The following is a 14,153-nucleotide window of genomic DNA, read 5'->3' as shown; positions in this document are numbered from 1 at the left end:
TTGTTTTTATCTTTTCTATAGAAGCAATGGTTATCCATATATTTATTCTATGCAAGTTTTTGCATCTTGTTCCCCTAAAAAAAGAAAGGAATATCTGTTTTAACTTTATGTTTGGCAACATTGTAGGGATGGGATTACCATTGGCCCAGTTCTCTGCACCCCTGTGTAATGGAGCAGTTCCCTTCTCAAAGGTCACCTAGTGGACAGGGAGAAGTGTACAACTTCAGAACTCATTGTCAGTTTCTGGCAAGCTTTCTTGTAGAAAAGTTGCATCTCTTTCTATCCCTCTGCCTCATTCTCTTGCACTCTGAATCTAACACTCTGCCCATGAAAACTATAATTCCTAGCACACACTCCTCCCAGGGCTCGTTCTGTCTCTATGTGCATCTGTCGTATTTTATCTGTAGGGAGAATCCAGTACACTATTGCCAGATGCCCTTCATCTCCCAACCTCACATAGTACATTTTTAACTTGCTTTCTGTGAGTTGTATCTGTATTGTTTTAGAATGATGGTAGAAGGAGAAGGACAAGGAGAAGGTGGTAATTCATATAAATGAAACCAGGTGGAAGCTGTGATGCCTTCATAGATAAGCCACTATTATGAAGAAGGAGAATTCAGATTTCTGTATAGACACTGACCAGGGACTCGTGGGCAGGAAGGTGTACAACACCTTCTTATCTGTATTCAGTGAGTTCCCCTTTGGGGAGACAAAGTTTGGTACATCCTTCTCTTTCCAGCTCCATCTGATCCACAGAGGTTCTGTCCAGATTCAGGCATTAAGGTATCTCTTCATTTGGATGAGTTTCCAGTTTTTCTGTGTCTTCGTAAGTGGTTTACTAGAAAGTTGGAGGAGGATGCAGTAGGGGTTGCTGGCCGTTTGTTAATTAATGATTGGTTATTTAGCTCTCCTCTAATTGGTTATGCGCCAAATAATGTATGATTGTTTTGAAAGAAATCAAGTAATGTGGAGGTGCATTAAGGAAAAGGCAGATCTCGTGCATCACTACTTCCCAGCGGCCTACCCTTTCCTTAACTCACTCTTCACTGCATAAAGCCCAGCTGTGTAGCTTCCAGATCTTTTCATACCCTCACAAAAAATATTTGTCTATTTATATTTTTCATACGAAGATATATGTATTAGTGTGTGTATTTATATATTACAAACATTTCTTTAAAATAACTGTCCATGTCAGAGCTATATCCCATTCCACTGAAATGCTGCCTAGTATTCAAAGGGTGAAGGAATGTGTCATAAGTTATTGAAACTAAATGACCATTTTGGTTGTCTCCATTTTTCATAATTGCAAATAATACTGAAACAAGCATATCTGCACATTTCCCCGTACACATGTGTGTGAATATTTCTGAGGGTAGAAATGAAGCCAGTGTACATGGTATGCTCTGATAGGTACTGCCAAATTCTTCTCCAGAAAAGTCGTGCTATTTCATTCCATTACCAACTGGGCATGAAACTGGCATGTTCCCATATTCTTGCCAGTGCTGGATATTATTTATTAAAATAAAATTTAAATTCCTCCAGTCTTCTTTTAGTTATTATTTTAATCTGGAAGCTATTACACCTACTTTCTGAATGCAGTGTCCTATCACCAAGTTTCCTTTCCTTATGTGTTCTAAAATCCCAGTTAAATATGCACTTAACCATACAACCGTAAGTCCCACTCTTGAGTATTTACGTAAAACCTATATGCAAATATAGCAGTTCAGCAGTTTCATTTGTAATTGCCAAACCTGTCTAGCAGTTTTATTTGTAATTGCCAAAAACTGGAACAAAACCCAGATTGTACTCAGTTGGGTAGTAGATAAACAAAGTCTGGTAAATCCATACAATGGAATACTACTCAGCAGTGAAATGGAACAATTGATATATACAACAACATGGATGAATCTCAGATACAGTATGCTAAGTGAAAGAAGCGAGACAAAGGCCAGGCATGGTGGCTCATACCTGTAATCCCAGCACTTTGGAAGGCTGAGGCAGGTGGATCACTTGAGGTCAGGAGTTCCAGACCAGCCTGACCAACATGGTGAAACCCCGTCTCTACTAAAACTACAAAAATTAGCTGGGCGTGGTGGCACGTGCCTGTAGTCCCAGTTACTCGGGAGGCTGAGGCAGGAGAATCTCTTGAACCCGGGAGGCGAAGGTTGCAGTGAGCCAAGATCATGGCATTGTACTCCAGCCTTGGCAACAAAGTGAGATTCTGTCTTAAAAAAAAAAAAAAGAAAGAACCAGACAAAAAAGATAACTGCATGATTCCATGTATCTGACATTCTGGAAAAGATAAAGCTACAGGGATGGAAAACAGGTCCGTGGTTACCAGGGTCTGGGAGTGGGGAAGGGGGCTGACTACAAAAGGACATGGGAGTGTCCTTTGCGGGGTGCTGGCACTATGGTGCCCGTGATGTAAAATCTGCCTTGGACCATTAAATTAGAAGAAATCAATTCCGTTTGTCCCAAATATTCCCTCCAAGTGAAATACTTTGGTAGCATATATAATAATAATTCAATAAATATTAGCTATTATATTTATTAAGTAGTACATATCAGAAAACACTTATATTAGCATGTCAAAGGAATGAACACAAAATTCTCTCCCATATATTGAATGTACCATGGAGCGAGGGACCTGCCTTCCTCTGGAGGACCATACTTAATGAAGCCGCTTTGCCTTATAAGGACATGCCTTTGTTATCCAGAACCATGCAGTCAAACACTGATTTAGTTAGCTCCTTTATTCCTCAATTATCTCCTTGCCGATATTACATTTCTCTATAATATCTAGAGATAGGCTTTTATGTCCTTGCTAGCTGTGGTAATGGTTTTGAATCCCACTTAGGGGGCAGAGGAGTAGAGTAATGGCCACTTGCGTTCCCTCCCACCCTCATCATTCTATAGGGCATTTGCCACTCAAGTTCTATAATTGAGACATTTAAATCATACAAATAATGCTGCCCATGAAGGATAGAGGAAAGTTTCAGATTTCTTTTTAAACCTAACAGAGAAAGATTAAGTTACACAAAAATGTAAAATACATGATCTCCAGTACATTGGAAGAAATGTATTTTCTTACTTGAAATGTTTGTGTTACTTAGACTGAAAGATTTATTAAACGATTTCCATTCTATCATTCATGTCTACAGCACCAAATTTGGTGTCCTTGTTCTAAAAACAATAGTACTTGTCTCCCCATGACTTTTGAAAATGATTACTGGTTTACTGATTAGCATGGCGTCATGTTTGCTTGTTTGTCCCACCTTTTATCTGCATATTTTGATAGCATTGTGTGGATTAATATTTGGTGACATCCTTTGGGTGATGTTAACGATTTTAAGCTTTATTTCTTCTGTCATGTCCTCTAAATGAACCAAAGAGGGATGAACTTCAGAATGTTTTTGATGCTTGGTGGAGTGCTGAACTCTTAAGTAATTAAACTTGTTTACATACTCTATTTATTCTTGCCGCAGAGACAGTGAAACATTTCATGAGTGTTATGGGCAGCATCATAAAAGTCTTTAGACTTTGTTTTTCATCTGGGGTGATTAAGGTAATTCTGAAGGAAGGTCGAGCTCGAGGAGAGCTGAGATATCAAGGAATGGGGTATCATCTGTTTTATTACTCCATATTTTACTCCCAGTGAACTGGTAAACGATTAAAACTCAAACACATCAGTGCATATAATTCAGTTACTCCCAAAACACCATAAAAATGTCTCCCTGATCAATAATTGCTTATTATGACATGCATTTGTTGTGCTAGCTGTCAAGGTGCTTAGCTATTTGCTTTCTAAAAGTATGAAAAGCACACCCGGCTCATCAGCCTATGTGGTAACAAAGGGCAATCCAGCTGTTGGTGTCACAGAGCCACTCTTGACCTGTGGTATGTAGGCTCCCTCCCCACTAAGTCTCTCCAGGCTCTGTTCACACACACCAGCCTGGTGCAGCTTGGATGCCCTCCTCACACCATATGGGTTCTGATTTTCCATGCCAGGCCGTCTGTCTTAAATGGATGCATCCTCACCGTGTTTGGGATTCAACTTCCTATTCTGGACCTCCTTGGCTACTCCCTACCCCAAGGCATGGAGGGCTGCCTTGTTCTGATGCACCTTATGATTTTAGCACCAAATTGTACGGGAAGGGAGAGAAGGGAAAGGAGGAAGAGGATGTGAAAGGAAAGAGAGGGTAGGGAAGAGGAAAAAGAAGATGAGGAACACATTATTTTCTAATCTTCACAATAGGTCCTCAGAATGAGCAACATTTCCCCCTATTTCATGCTTGAGGAAACTGTGACTCAGAGAGACTAAGGCACTTGCCCAAGGTCTCTTAGTACATTAAGGAGCCAGCATCTGCACCCAGTTCCTTCTGACTCTAGAGCCTGGATTCTGCCTGCTCCACCCCACTGTCATTAAGGAGAATGCTCTCAAAATGTGCTTGGTCTTTGGATTGTATCAAATGTGTTAGAATAGTGTTTTAAGAAAAGGAATGCAGATCTCCTGGGAAGCAATAGGTCGAGTTCATTTCATGAGAATCATTTTTCTTGCCATTGGCCTACTTCACCATTTTTCTCCTGTCTGCATGTAGGTGCAACAGGAACTTGGCTTTATTTGACTCCGTTGCCAGGGTGGGGTAATGAGACTGGGACTCTCTTGTAGCCAGTGGCAGTGAGCCAGCAGTCTCACTGCCTACCCAATGATGGTTCCTTCTGTGGCCAGCACTTCTGGAATGAGTCATCTTTACATGCTTGCCAACCCTTGTCCTCTGCTCCCCAGCCAGGTTCACCCTTGCTGCCGTCAGGGAGCTTTGAGACTTCCTGAGATTTTTAAATGGGGAAGTAGATGTTAAACCTAGTATGAGGAAGAGAGGGAAAGTTTGCTCTGGTTTCAAACACACAGTCATAGAAGATGCTAGTCTTAATGCTTTCCATAGCAAAAACTCTGAAGGCTTAAAGTGTACATATTGTGAACTGAACTTTTAACACTATTGTGTAACTAATTTGTTAATGCCCATTTATCATTGACTGTGGGGTCCATGTGAAAAACTCCGGCAAACACTCTAACAAAATGGAAGCCAGAAAAGAAATAAAGCATCATTTGTGTACAATAGCCAAAGAACAATAGCCAAATAAATTTGATGGTCCCAAAAGTTAAGCATCTTTTGAGGAGAAAATTTGATTTTAGGGCCGGTTGGGGTAGCTTATGCCTGTAATCGCGGCACTTTGGGAGGCAGAGGTGGGTGGATCACCTGAGGTCAGGAGTTCGAGACCAGCCTGGCCAACATGGCAAAACCCCATTTCTACTAAAAATACAAAAATTAGCTGGGTACGGTGGCGCATGCCTGTGATCCCAGCTACTTGAGAGGCTGAGACAGGACAATTGCTTGAACTCGGGAGGCGGAGGTTGCAGTGAGCCAAGATCATGCCGCTGTACTCCAGCCTGGGCGAAGGAGCCAGACTCTGTCTCCGAAAACAGAAACAAACAGAAAAAGAAATTGATTTTGATTTTTTCGGATACAGTGCGTGAACTTTTTCTCATAAAACATTAAAGCTGGCGAAAATACCTTAGAATTCACCTCATGTTCCTGCTTTACCCTATGAAGCAACAGAGGCACAGAGAGAAATAACTTGAGGATAAGAGAAACAGGCACACATCTGTAAGTGTGTGTGTGTGTGTGTGTGGGTGTGTGTGTGTGTCAGAGAGAGAGAGAGATGTTCCCTTGTAAATAAACACTGTTGGAAATAGCTGCATTTTATTAGAAGACAAAAAGTAATGCTAAAGCTGATATAGTTCTGGTTGCTAAGCCTCACACACAAAAGGTCTTTAGGTAGCTGCTTCCTTATTTTTATTTCTGTGGCCCAAAAAGGTCTCCTTGTAAACCTTCGTGTCATGTCATACTAAACCTTTGACATCCATACCCTTTAAAATGCACAGGTCCTTAAAAAAAAAAAAAGGCAAAGGGCAAATACTAATGTGGGAAATTTGAATTTTAATTAACTGTTTGTTTCAATGTTAGAATAAATTAATGTTAGATAAATTCTTTGGTAATTTTTTCCCCCTAAAATTGGATTTTTCAAGAAACGTCACTGGTTCAGTATATTGTTATTTGCGGTAGCATAATTTTAGGGGATAACTTAATATTTGCATATATTTGTCACTACTTGGGTTGGTTTTTGTCCCCTGACCCCCAGCCAGGATGTTAGATCACACAGATTTTTTTTTCTTTGAGCCCTTAGGGGAGAGTCCAAAACAGTCACTTTATGCACTAGGAAAGTTTATCCAGTCAGCACACACAGATATGTTGTTGCCTACATTTATATTTGTGAGAGTGACTGTTAAGAAGCTAGCAGGTTTATGAAATCCGTCTGAGAATCTCTCTCAAATAACTCTGTTAATGGACAATCCAGCAATCCTCCCAAGTAGCTGAGACTACAGGCAGGTGGTACCATACTCGGCTAATTTTTTGTGTTTTTTGTAGAGATGCGGTTTCACCATGTCACCCAGGCTGGTCTCAAACTCCTGGGCTCAAGTGGTCCTCCCGCCTTGGCCTCCCAGAGTGCTGGGATTACAGGTGTGAGCCACTGCACCCAGCCTGTATATTTTTCTTGAAATCCTTTTTGAATGTTTAGTCTTATTTCCTTATTCAGAGTTCACCTTGTTTATTGTTTTTTTTCATTTCCCCAATTTAGCGTGCTTTTCACCCAGCCCTAGCAATATAGGTTTGGGTCAGAGAAATTCAAGTGGCCAGGGGACGCTAAAGATAGCCCATTATGGCCGGGCACGGTGGCTCACATCTGTAATCCCGGCACTTTGGGAGGCCAAGGCGGGCAGATCACAAGGTCAGGAGATCAAGACCATCCTGGCTAACATAGTGAAACCCCGTCTCTACTAAAAATACAAAAAAATTAGCTGGGTGTGGTGGTGGGCGCCTGTAGTCCCAGCTACTCAGGAGGCTGAGGCACGAGAATGGCGTGAACCCGGGAGGCGGAGCTTGCAGTGAGTGGAGATTGTGCCACTGCACTCCAGCCTGGGGGACAGAGCGAGACTCCGTCTCAAAAAAAAAAAAAAAAAAAAAAAAAAAAAAGATGGCCCATTATGGTAAGCCCTGACTTGAATTAGTCACCAAGCTAGTCTTACCTCTTTTCTAGGCTAATTCTTGTTTTTTTTTTTTTCTTTTTTTTGGCTCAAAACAAATTGTTTGTCTTCAGAACACAATAAAATCCAGAGAGAGTGTCCTGTTCTTCCTACAGACATCACCGGGACATCTTATTCTTTAATTAATTCAGTCAACTAAAATTGGTCAAATACCTGCTCTCTGTGCCAGAGTTATAAACTTTGTATTTGTATAATTGCTAGTAGCTCTCTTATATTTCTTACTTTATCTATCTGGCATTTGATCTGCCTAATACCTTCCAGTATCACCTCATGTCCCTTTACTAGCTTGGTGGTTTTTCTATAGTTCAGGAAATCAAACAAAATGGTGTGTGACCTGGAGGAACTAGAAAAACAATAGCAAACCAAACCCAAAGCCAGCAGAAGAAAAGAAATAACCAAAATCATAGCTGAAAAAAATTAAGACGTGAAAATCCGTACAAAAGATCTATGAAACCAAAAGTTTGTTATTCAAAAAAATAAACAGGGTTGATAGACCACTAACTAGATTAATAAAGAAAACAAGAGAGAAGATCGATCCAAATAAGCACAATCAGGAATGACAAAAATGACAGTACAACTGATGCCTCAGAAATATAAAAAGTCCTCAGACACTGTTATAAATACCTCTATGCACACAAACTAGAAAACGTAGAAGACATGGATAGATTCCTGGAAACACACAAGCCCCCTAAAATTGAAGCAGGAAGAAATTGAAATCTTGAACAGACCAATAATGAGTTCTGAAGTTGAATCAGTAATACAAAACCCAGCCCAAAAAGCCCTTAATCAGATGGATTCACAGCCAAATTATACCAGACATACAAAGAAGAGCTAGTACCAATCCTACTGCAATTATTTCAAAAATTCAAGGGGGAAGGACTCCTCTCTAACTCATTCTGCAAAGCCAGTATCATTCTGATACCAAAACCTGGGAGAGACAAAGCAGAAAAGAAAACTTCACGCCGATATCCCTGATGAACATCAACACAAAAATCCTCAACAAAATACTGCAAACCAAATCCAGCAGCACAATGAAAAGTTAATTCATCACAATCAAGTAGGCTTTATTCCTGGGATGCGAGGTTGGTTCACCATACACAAATCAATAAATGAGACTCATCACATAAACAGAATTAAAAACAAAAACCACAGGATAATCTCAATAGACACAGAAAAGGCTTTTAACAAAATTCAACATCCCTTCATGTTAAAAACCCTCAACAAATTAGGCATTGAAAGAACATACCTCAAAATAATAAGAGTCGTCTATTATTCAACCATCCACAGCCAACATCATACTGAATGGACAAAAGCTGGAAGCATTCCTCTTGAGAACTGGAACAAAACAAGGATGCCTACTCCCCCCACGTATATCAACATGGTACTGGAAGTGCTAGGCAGAGAAATCAGGCAAGAAAAAGAAATAAAAGACAACCCAATAGGAAGAGAGGAAGTCAAACTAGCTCTGTCATAGTGCAGGCAATATAATTCTGTACCCAGAAAACACTGCAGACCCTGCTAAAAGGCTCCTAGAACTGATAAACAACTTCAGTAAAGTTTCAGGATACAAAATCAATGTACAAAAGTCAGTAACATTTCCACACACCAGTAATGTGTAAGTTGAGAGCCAAATCAAGAATGCAATTCCATTTATTTTATTGTTTTGAATAAAATACCTAGGAATACAGCTAATCAAGCAGGTGAAAGATCTCTACAATGAGAATTATGAAACACACTGAAAGAGATCAGAGGTGACACAAACAAATGGACAAATATTCCGTGCTCGTGGATAGGAAGAATCAGTATTATTAAAACAGCCATAGTGCCCAAAGAGATTTTGAGATTCACTACTATTCCTATCTTAACTGCCAACATCATTTTTTCACAGAATTAAAAAAAAAAACTATCCCAAAATTCATGTGGAACCAAAAAACCTGAATAGCCAAAGCAATCTTAAGCAAAAAGAACAAAGCTGGTGGCATCACACTGTGTGACTTCATACTACACTACAAGGCTACAGTGATCAATACAGCATAGTCCAGGTACAAAAACAGACACGTAGACCAATAGAACAAGATAAAGAACCAGAAATAAAGCTGCACACCTACAGCCATCTGATCTTTGACGAAGTTGACAGTAACAAGCCATGAGGAAAGGTCTCCCTATTCAATAAATGGTGCTGGAATAACTGGCTAGTCATATATAGAAGATTGAAACTGGACCCCTCCCTTTAATCATATACAAACATTAACTCAAGATGGATTAAGGACTTAAATGTAAGACCTAAAATTACAAAAACCCTGGAGAAAAAAACTGGGAAATACTATTCTGGCCATTGGCCTTGGTAAAGAATTTATGAATAATTCCCCAAAAGCAATTGTAACAAAAACAAAAATTGACAATTGGGACTTAATTAAACTAAAGAGCTTCTGCACAGCAGAAGAAACTATCAACAGAGTAAACTGACAACCTACTGAATAGGAGAAAATATTCGCAAACTGTAAATCTGAAGAATGTCTGATATCCAGAATCTATAAGGAACTTAGATAATTCAACATGCAAAAAACAACCCCATTTAAAAATGGGCAAAGGACATGAACAGATACTTCTCAAAAGAAGACATACACGTGGCCAAAAAATATATGAAAAAATGCTCAACGTCACTAATTATTAAATAAATACAAATCAAAACCACAACGTGATACCAACTCACAACAGTCAGAATGCCTGTTATTGAAAAGTCAAAAAATAGACTGGGCGTGTGGCTTACGCTTGTAATCCCAGCATTTTGGGAGGCTGAGGCAGGAGGATTATTTGAAGCCAGGAGGTTGAGACCAGCCTGTGCAATGTAGCAAGACCGTGTCTCTACAAAACATCAAAATAAACGGAAAAAAAAAAAAAGAAAAAATTAGCCGGGTATGGTGGCGTGTACCTATACTCTCACCTGCTGGGAGGCTGAGGTGGGAAGATTGCTTGAGCCTAGGAATTCAAGGCTGCAGTGAGCTCTAATCACACCACTGCACTCCATGCTGGGTGGCAGGACGAGACCCTGTCTCAAAAAAAAAATAAAGGGCAAAAATCAACATGTTGGAAATTAGTTCAGTCACTATGGAATGCAGTGTGAAGATTTCCGAAAGAACTTAAAACAGAACTACCATTCAACCCAGCAATCCCGCTACTGGATCTATACCCAAAGGAGTATAAATTGTTCTACAAAAGAGACACATGCACTCGTATGTTCATCACAGCACAATTCACGATAGCAAAGACATGGAATCAACCTAGATGCCCATCAATAGGAGACTAGATAAAGAAAATTTGGTACATATACACCGTGAAATACTGCACAGCCATAACAAAGAACAAAATCATGGGGTCTTTTTTTGGCAGCTACATGGATGCAGCTGGAGGCCATTATCCTAAATGAATTAACACGGGAACAGAAAACCAAATACCACATGTTCTTATTTATAAGCAGGAGCTAAACATCGGGTAAACATGGGCATAAAGATAACATGGTAGACACCGGGAACTACTAGAGAAGGGAGGATGGAAGCAGGTGTGGGTTGAAAAACTGCCTATTGAGTACTATGGTCACCACGTGGGTGACATCAGTATCATTCATGCGTCAAACCTAAGTGACATGCAGTCTACCCATGTAATGAATTTGCACATGTATCCCTTGAACCTAAAATAAAAGTCGGAAAAAAATAAAAGATAAGATATCCCGTATCCGCAACAAAAATAAAAATGGCGCATATTTGTGCACTTGACTTTGCAGCATGTTTTCCAAAGATGTCTTTGAGTCATAAAAATGGGAAATACACATGTTGGTTTCTCTAGTCATCACTTGACAACTTATATGTTTTACCTTTCTTATGATGGTCTGTCTCATTTCTTCAGTGACAAGGCTAGACATTCTCTTTTAAACTCTTTCCATAGCTGTATATTATTCAACACAATTTTAACAGAGTTCATAGAGTGGAGATTGAGGATGTTTGCAAAGATAAATCATTTATTTTTATTTTTTCTTAACCATGTCCTGCCTGCTTTATTCATTATTAAGAACATTGATGTGAAGATTAAATGGTTTTCTCTATTTTTATCTTCAAACGATCTCTATTTGTGGCTTCTGCACATTGCTAGATTTATTCCAGCCACTTACACTAGGGTCATAGTTTAGCTTCAGCTCGGAGCCAAATGCCCCACAGCTGAAATGACCGCACCTCTGAAGTGGCATTTTCCCAGGCCATGCCTCCCTTTAATAATGAGCCAGCCAGGGGGTAAATTCGTATCTCATTACAACAGAGCCTTGTGTTAGTCCTGGAGTATAATTAAATGTGAGAAATTACAATTGGTTCCCTCTTTGAAAGCTCTCTCAGCACCATGTCTACACTTAAGCCGTTACTTTTATTTTTAATCTAATGGTTTGCGCCTCTCTCTCCCCCTTTCTCTCTCCAAATTAAATATCAACCATAAAAGAAACCAAGGAAGTCCAGAAATTTGTGGCTTTAAAAAGACTGGATCCCGAAAAGATTTTCACAAGACGCTTCCGAAACAGACGTTTGAGTCGGAAACCCTGGAGTGCAGTGAACCCGCTGCTCAGGTATTTCCTATCAACAAACATGGTTACCAGGTTACTGGGCTCTTCTGCGAGGGCATGCTGTCGATTTTACAAACTAGAAGAAAGATAGACTCATAGAAAGTTTAAGTAGGAGGAACTTTACCATCTGAGTCAGTGATTTATTTTTTCAAATGTATTTGTAGCTATAGAAATTGGTGTTCAAATGAAAACCCAGAAACCCAATGATTAAAATAGAAAAAAGTGGAAAAGCTCTAACTGGGGGACAGAGACACCTTGGGCCCATCCCTACGACAATTCCTGCGGAGACTCTTGGTGCCACTAAGGCGAACTACAGAGTAATGAAAAGCTGAGGCCAGAATACCTGCATTCTCCTAGTGATTCTATCATGTACTAACTCTCTAACTTCAGGCAGGATAATTAAACTTACTGGGCTTCAGTTTCCTCCCCTGGGAAACAAGGATGATAATACTAACTCATGAGGTTATTTGAGTATTAAATGAGTTAATATCCATAAAGAATTAGAATAATGCCAAGTACACTTAGTGCGTAGTAAATGCTGGTCACTGTTACTGTTATTCTTATTATTCTTTTTTTGTTGTTGTTGTTGAGAGAGAGTCTTGCTCTGTTGCCGAGGCTGGAGTGCAGTGATGCAATCTAGGCTCACTGCAAGCTCCGCCTCCTGGGTTCACGCCATTCTCCTGCCTCAACCTCCCAAGTAGCTGGGACTACAGGCGCCCGCCACCACGCCCAGCTAATTTCTTTTTGTATTTTTAGTAGAGACGGGGTTTCACCATGTTAGTCAGGATGGTCTCGATCTCCTGACCTTATGATCCACCTGCCTCGGCCTCCCAAAGTGCTGGGATTACAGGCGTGAGCCACCACGCCCGGCCAGTTGTCATTATTCTTACAAAGTAATTACAGTTTAAAATTCAAGTTAAAGTGTACATATTGTGAAATGAACTTTCAACACTATTCTATAACTAATTTTTTAAATGCCTGGGGTCATTTGAAGAACTCCAGCAAACACTCTAACAAATAGAAGACAGAAAGCAAGCAAGCCTTCATTTGCATAAAACAGCCAAAGAACAATAGCCAAATAAATTTCATGTTTCCAAAAGTTAAGCTCTATACACCTATGTTCACAGCAGCATTATTCACAGCAGCCAAAAGGTAGAAGCAACCCAAGTATCCATCCATAATGAATGGATAAACAAAATGTGGTCGCCGAGGGCTGGGGGAGGGGGGAGTAGGAAGTTATTGTTTAGTGGGTAGAGTTTCGGCTTTCCAAGATGAACGGCGTTATGGAGATGGATGCTGGTGATGGTTATACTGCAGTGTGAATGTGTTTAACGCTACTGAGCTGTCCAATCTGCCCATTTTATAGATGAGAAAAATAAAATTGAGAAGAAAAAATTTGTTCCAGTTTGCACAGAACTTCTTGTAAACTAATATAGTTTTCAGCTTCCACGTGTCTTCATAATACAGGAATCTCACCATGCTGGAAATGATTCGAGGTTTTAAAATAATACTAATTATTCAGACAAGGTGGTCCCCCTAAAGCAAAGCCAACTACTTACTTGGAGCTCCACAGTAGAATCAGCTATCATTTCCAGCGCTAAATATGACAGGCTTACTGAGGGATAGAATACCTGGATACTCTGCTCTATGGGAGATTTAAGGAATTTTTCGTCATTAATGTTGACTAAATTCCATTTTCACCCTACATGCTGACCAATTAAATTGTTCCTCTTAATGTTAGTCAGACAGAAGCCACAGTAGGTATTTCAGCAGGAGAAATTTAACACAGGGAATTGATTAAACCGGTTTTGGAGGTCTGAGAGAACCAAAAGGGAAAAATTGAGGCTATCCTAAAATCGTCATTATGGAAAACAGCACACCACCCTGGGGCTGGGGTATATGGCAGTGGTTCTCCACTTTAGCTTCATCAGAATCTCCCAGAGGGTTTGTTCAAACATAGGTTGCTGGGCCCTGTCTGCTGGAATTTCTGATTCAGTAGGTCTGGAGGGTGAACCTCATACTTTTTAATTAGCATTTCCTAAGTGATGCTGTTGCTGCTGGTCCCAGGACCACAATTTGAGGACTACGGGTCTAGGGGAAGAGCTTGGAGTTGTCAGAACGTAGAAGCTCAGAAGAGGAGCCTGAGAGCAAGGACTGAAATCCCTGAGAAGGTACTGCCCAGCTGGTGGTGTTATCTCAGGATCTCGGAGGCAAAAACCTCATGGAGCCTGGACTCACACCTCACAGGAGGAGAAATTGCCCGGCTGGTGCTGGTACCTTCAAGGAGGTAAGGTAAGGGTGATTCTGGAAGTACCAAAAGAACTGAAGGCTAGAACCAACTGTCACTACGAAGGTGAGAGGAATAGGAAGAGGAAGGAGCCAGGC

General features: G+C 40.3%; 1 protein-coding gene across 4 annotated transcripts in view; it reads left to right on the top strand.

Moving 5' to 3' along the window:
• The window catches only part of DOCK8 (dedicator of cytokinesis 8), a 241,650-nt gene that overhangs the window by 72,761 nt on the left and 154,736 nt on the right, over positions 1 to 14,153 (top strand). For all 4 annotated transcript variants that reach the window (XM_055294375.2, XM_055294377.2, XM_063609923.1 and 1 more), the window contains one exon: positions 11,648 to 11,771. In XM_055294375.2, the coding sequence (XP_055150350.1) occupies positions 11,648 to 11,771 (124 nt within the window). The remainder of the gene's footprint in view (positions 1 to 11,647; positions 11,772 to 14,153) is intronic.

This window comes from Symphalangus syndactylus, chromosome 9, assembly GCF_028878055.3.
Source record: "Symphalangus syndactylus isolate Jambi chromosome 9, NHGRI_mSymSyn1-v2.1_pri, whole genome shotgun sequence".
Taxonomy (NCBI): Eukaryota; Metazoa; Chordata; class Mammalia; order Primates; family Hylobatidae; genus Symphalangus; species Symphalangus syndactylus.
Note: the sequence above shows the minus strand (reverse complement) of the source record. Positions and strands in the feature narration are given on the sequence as shown.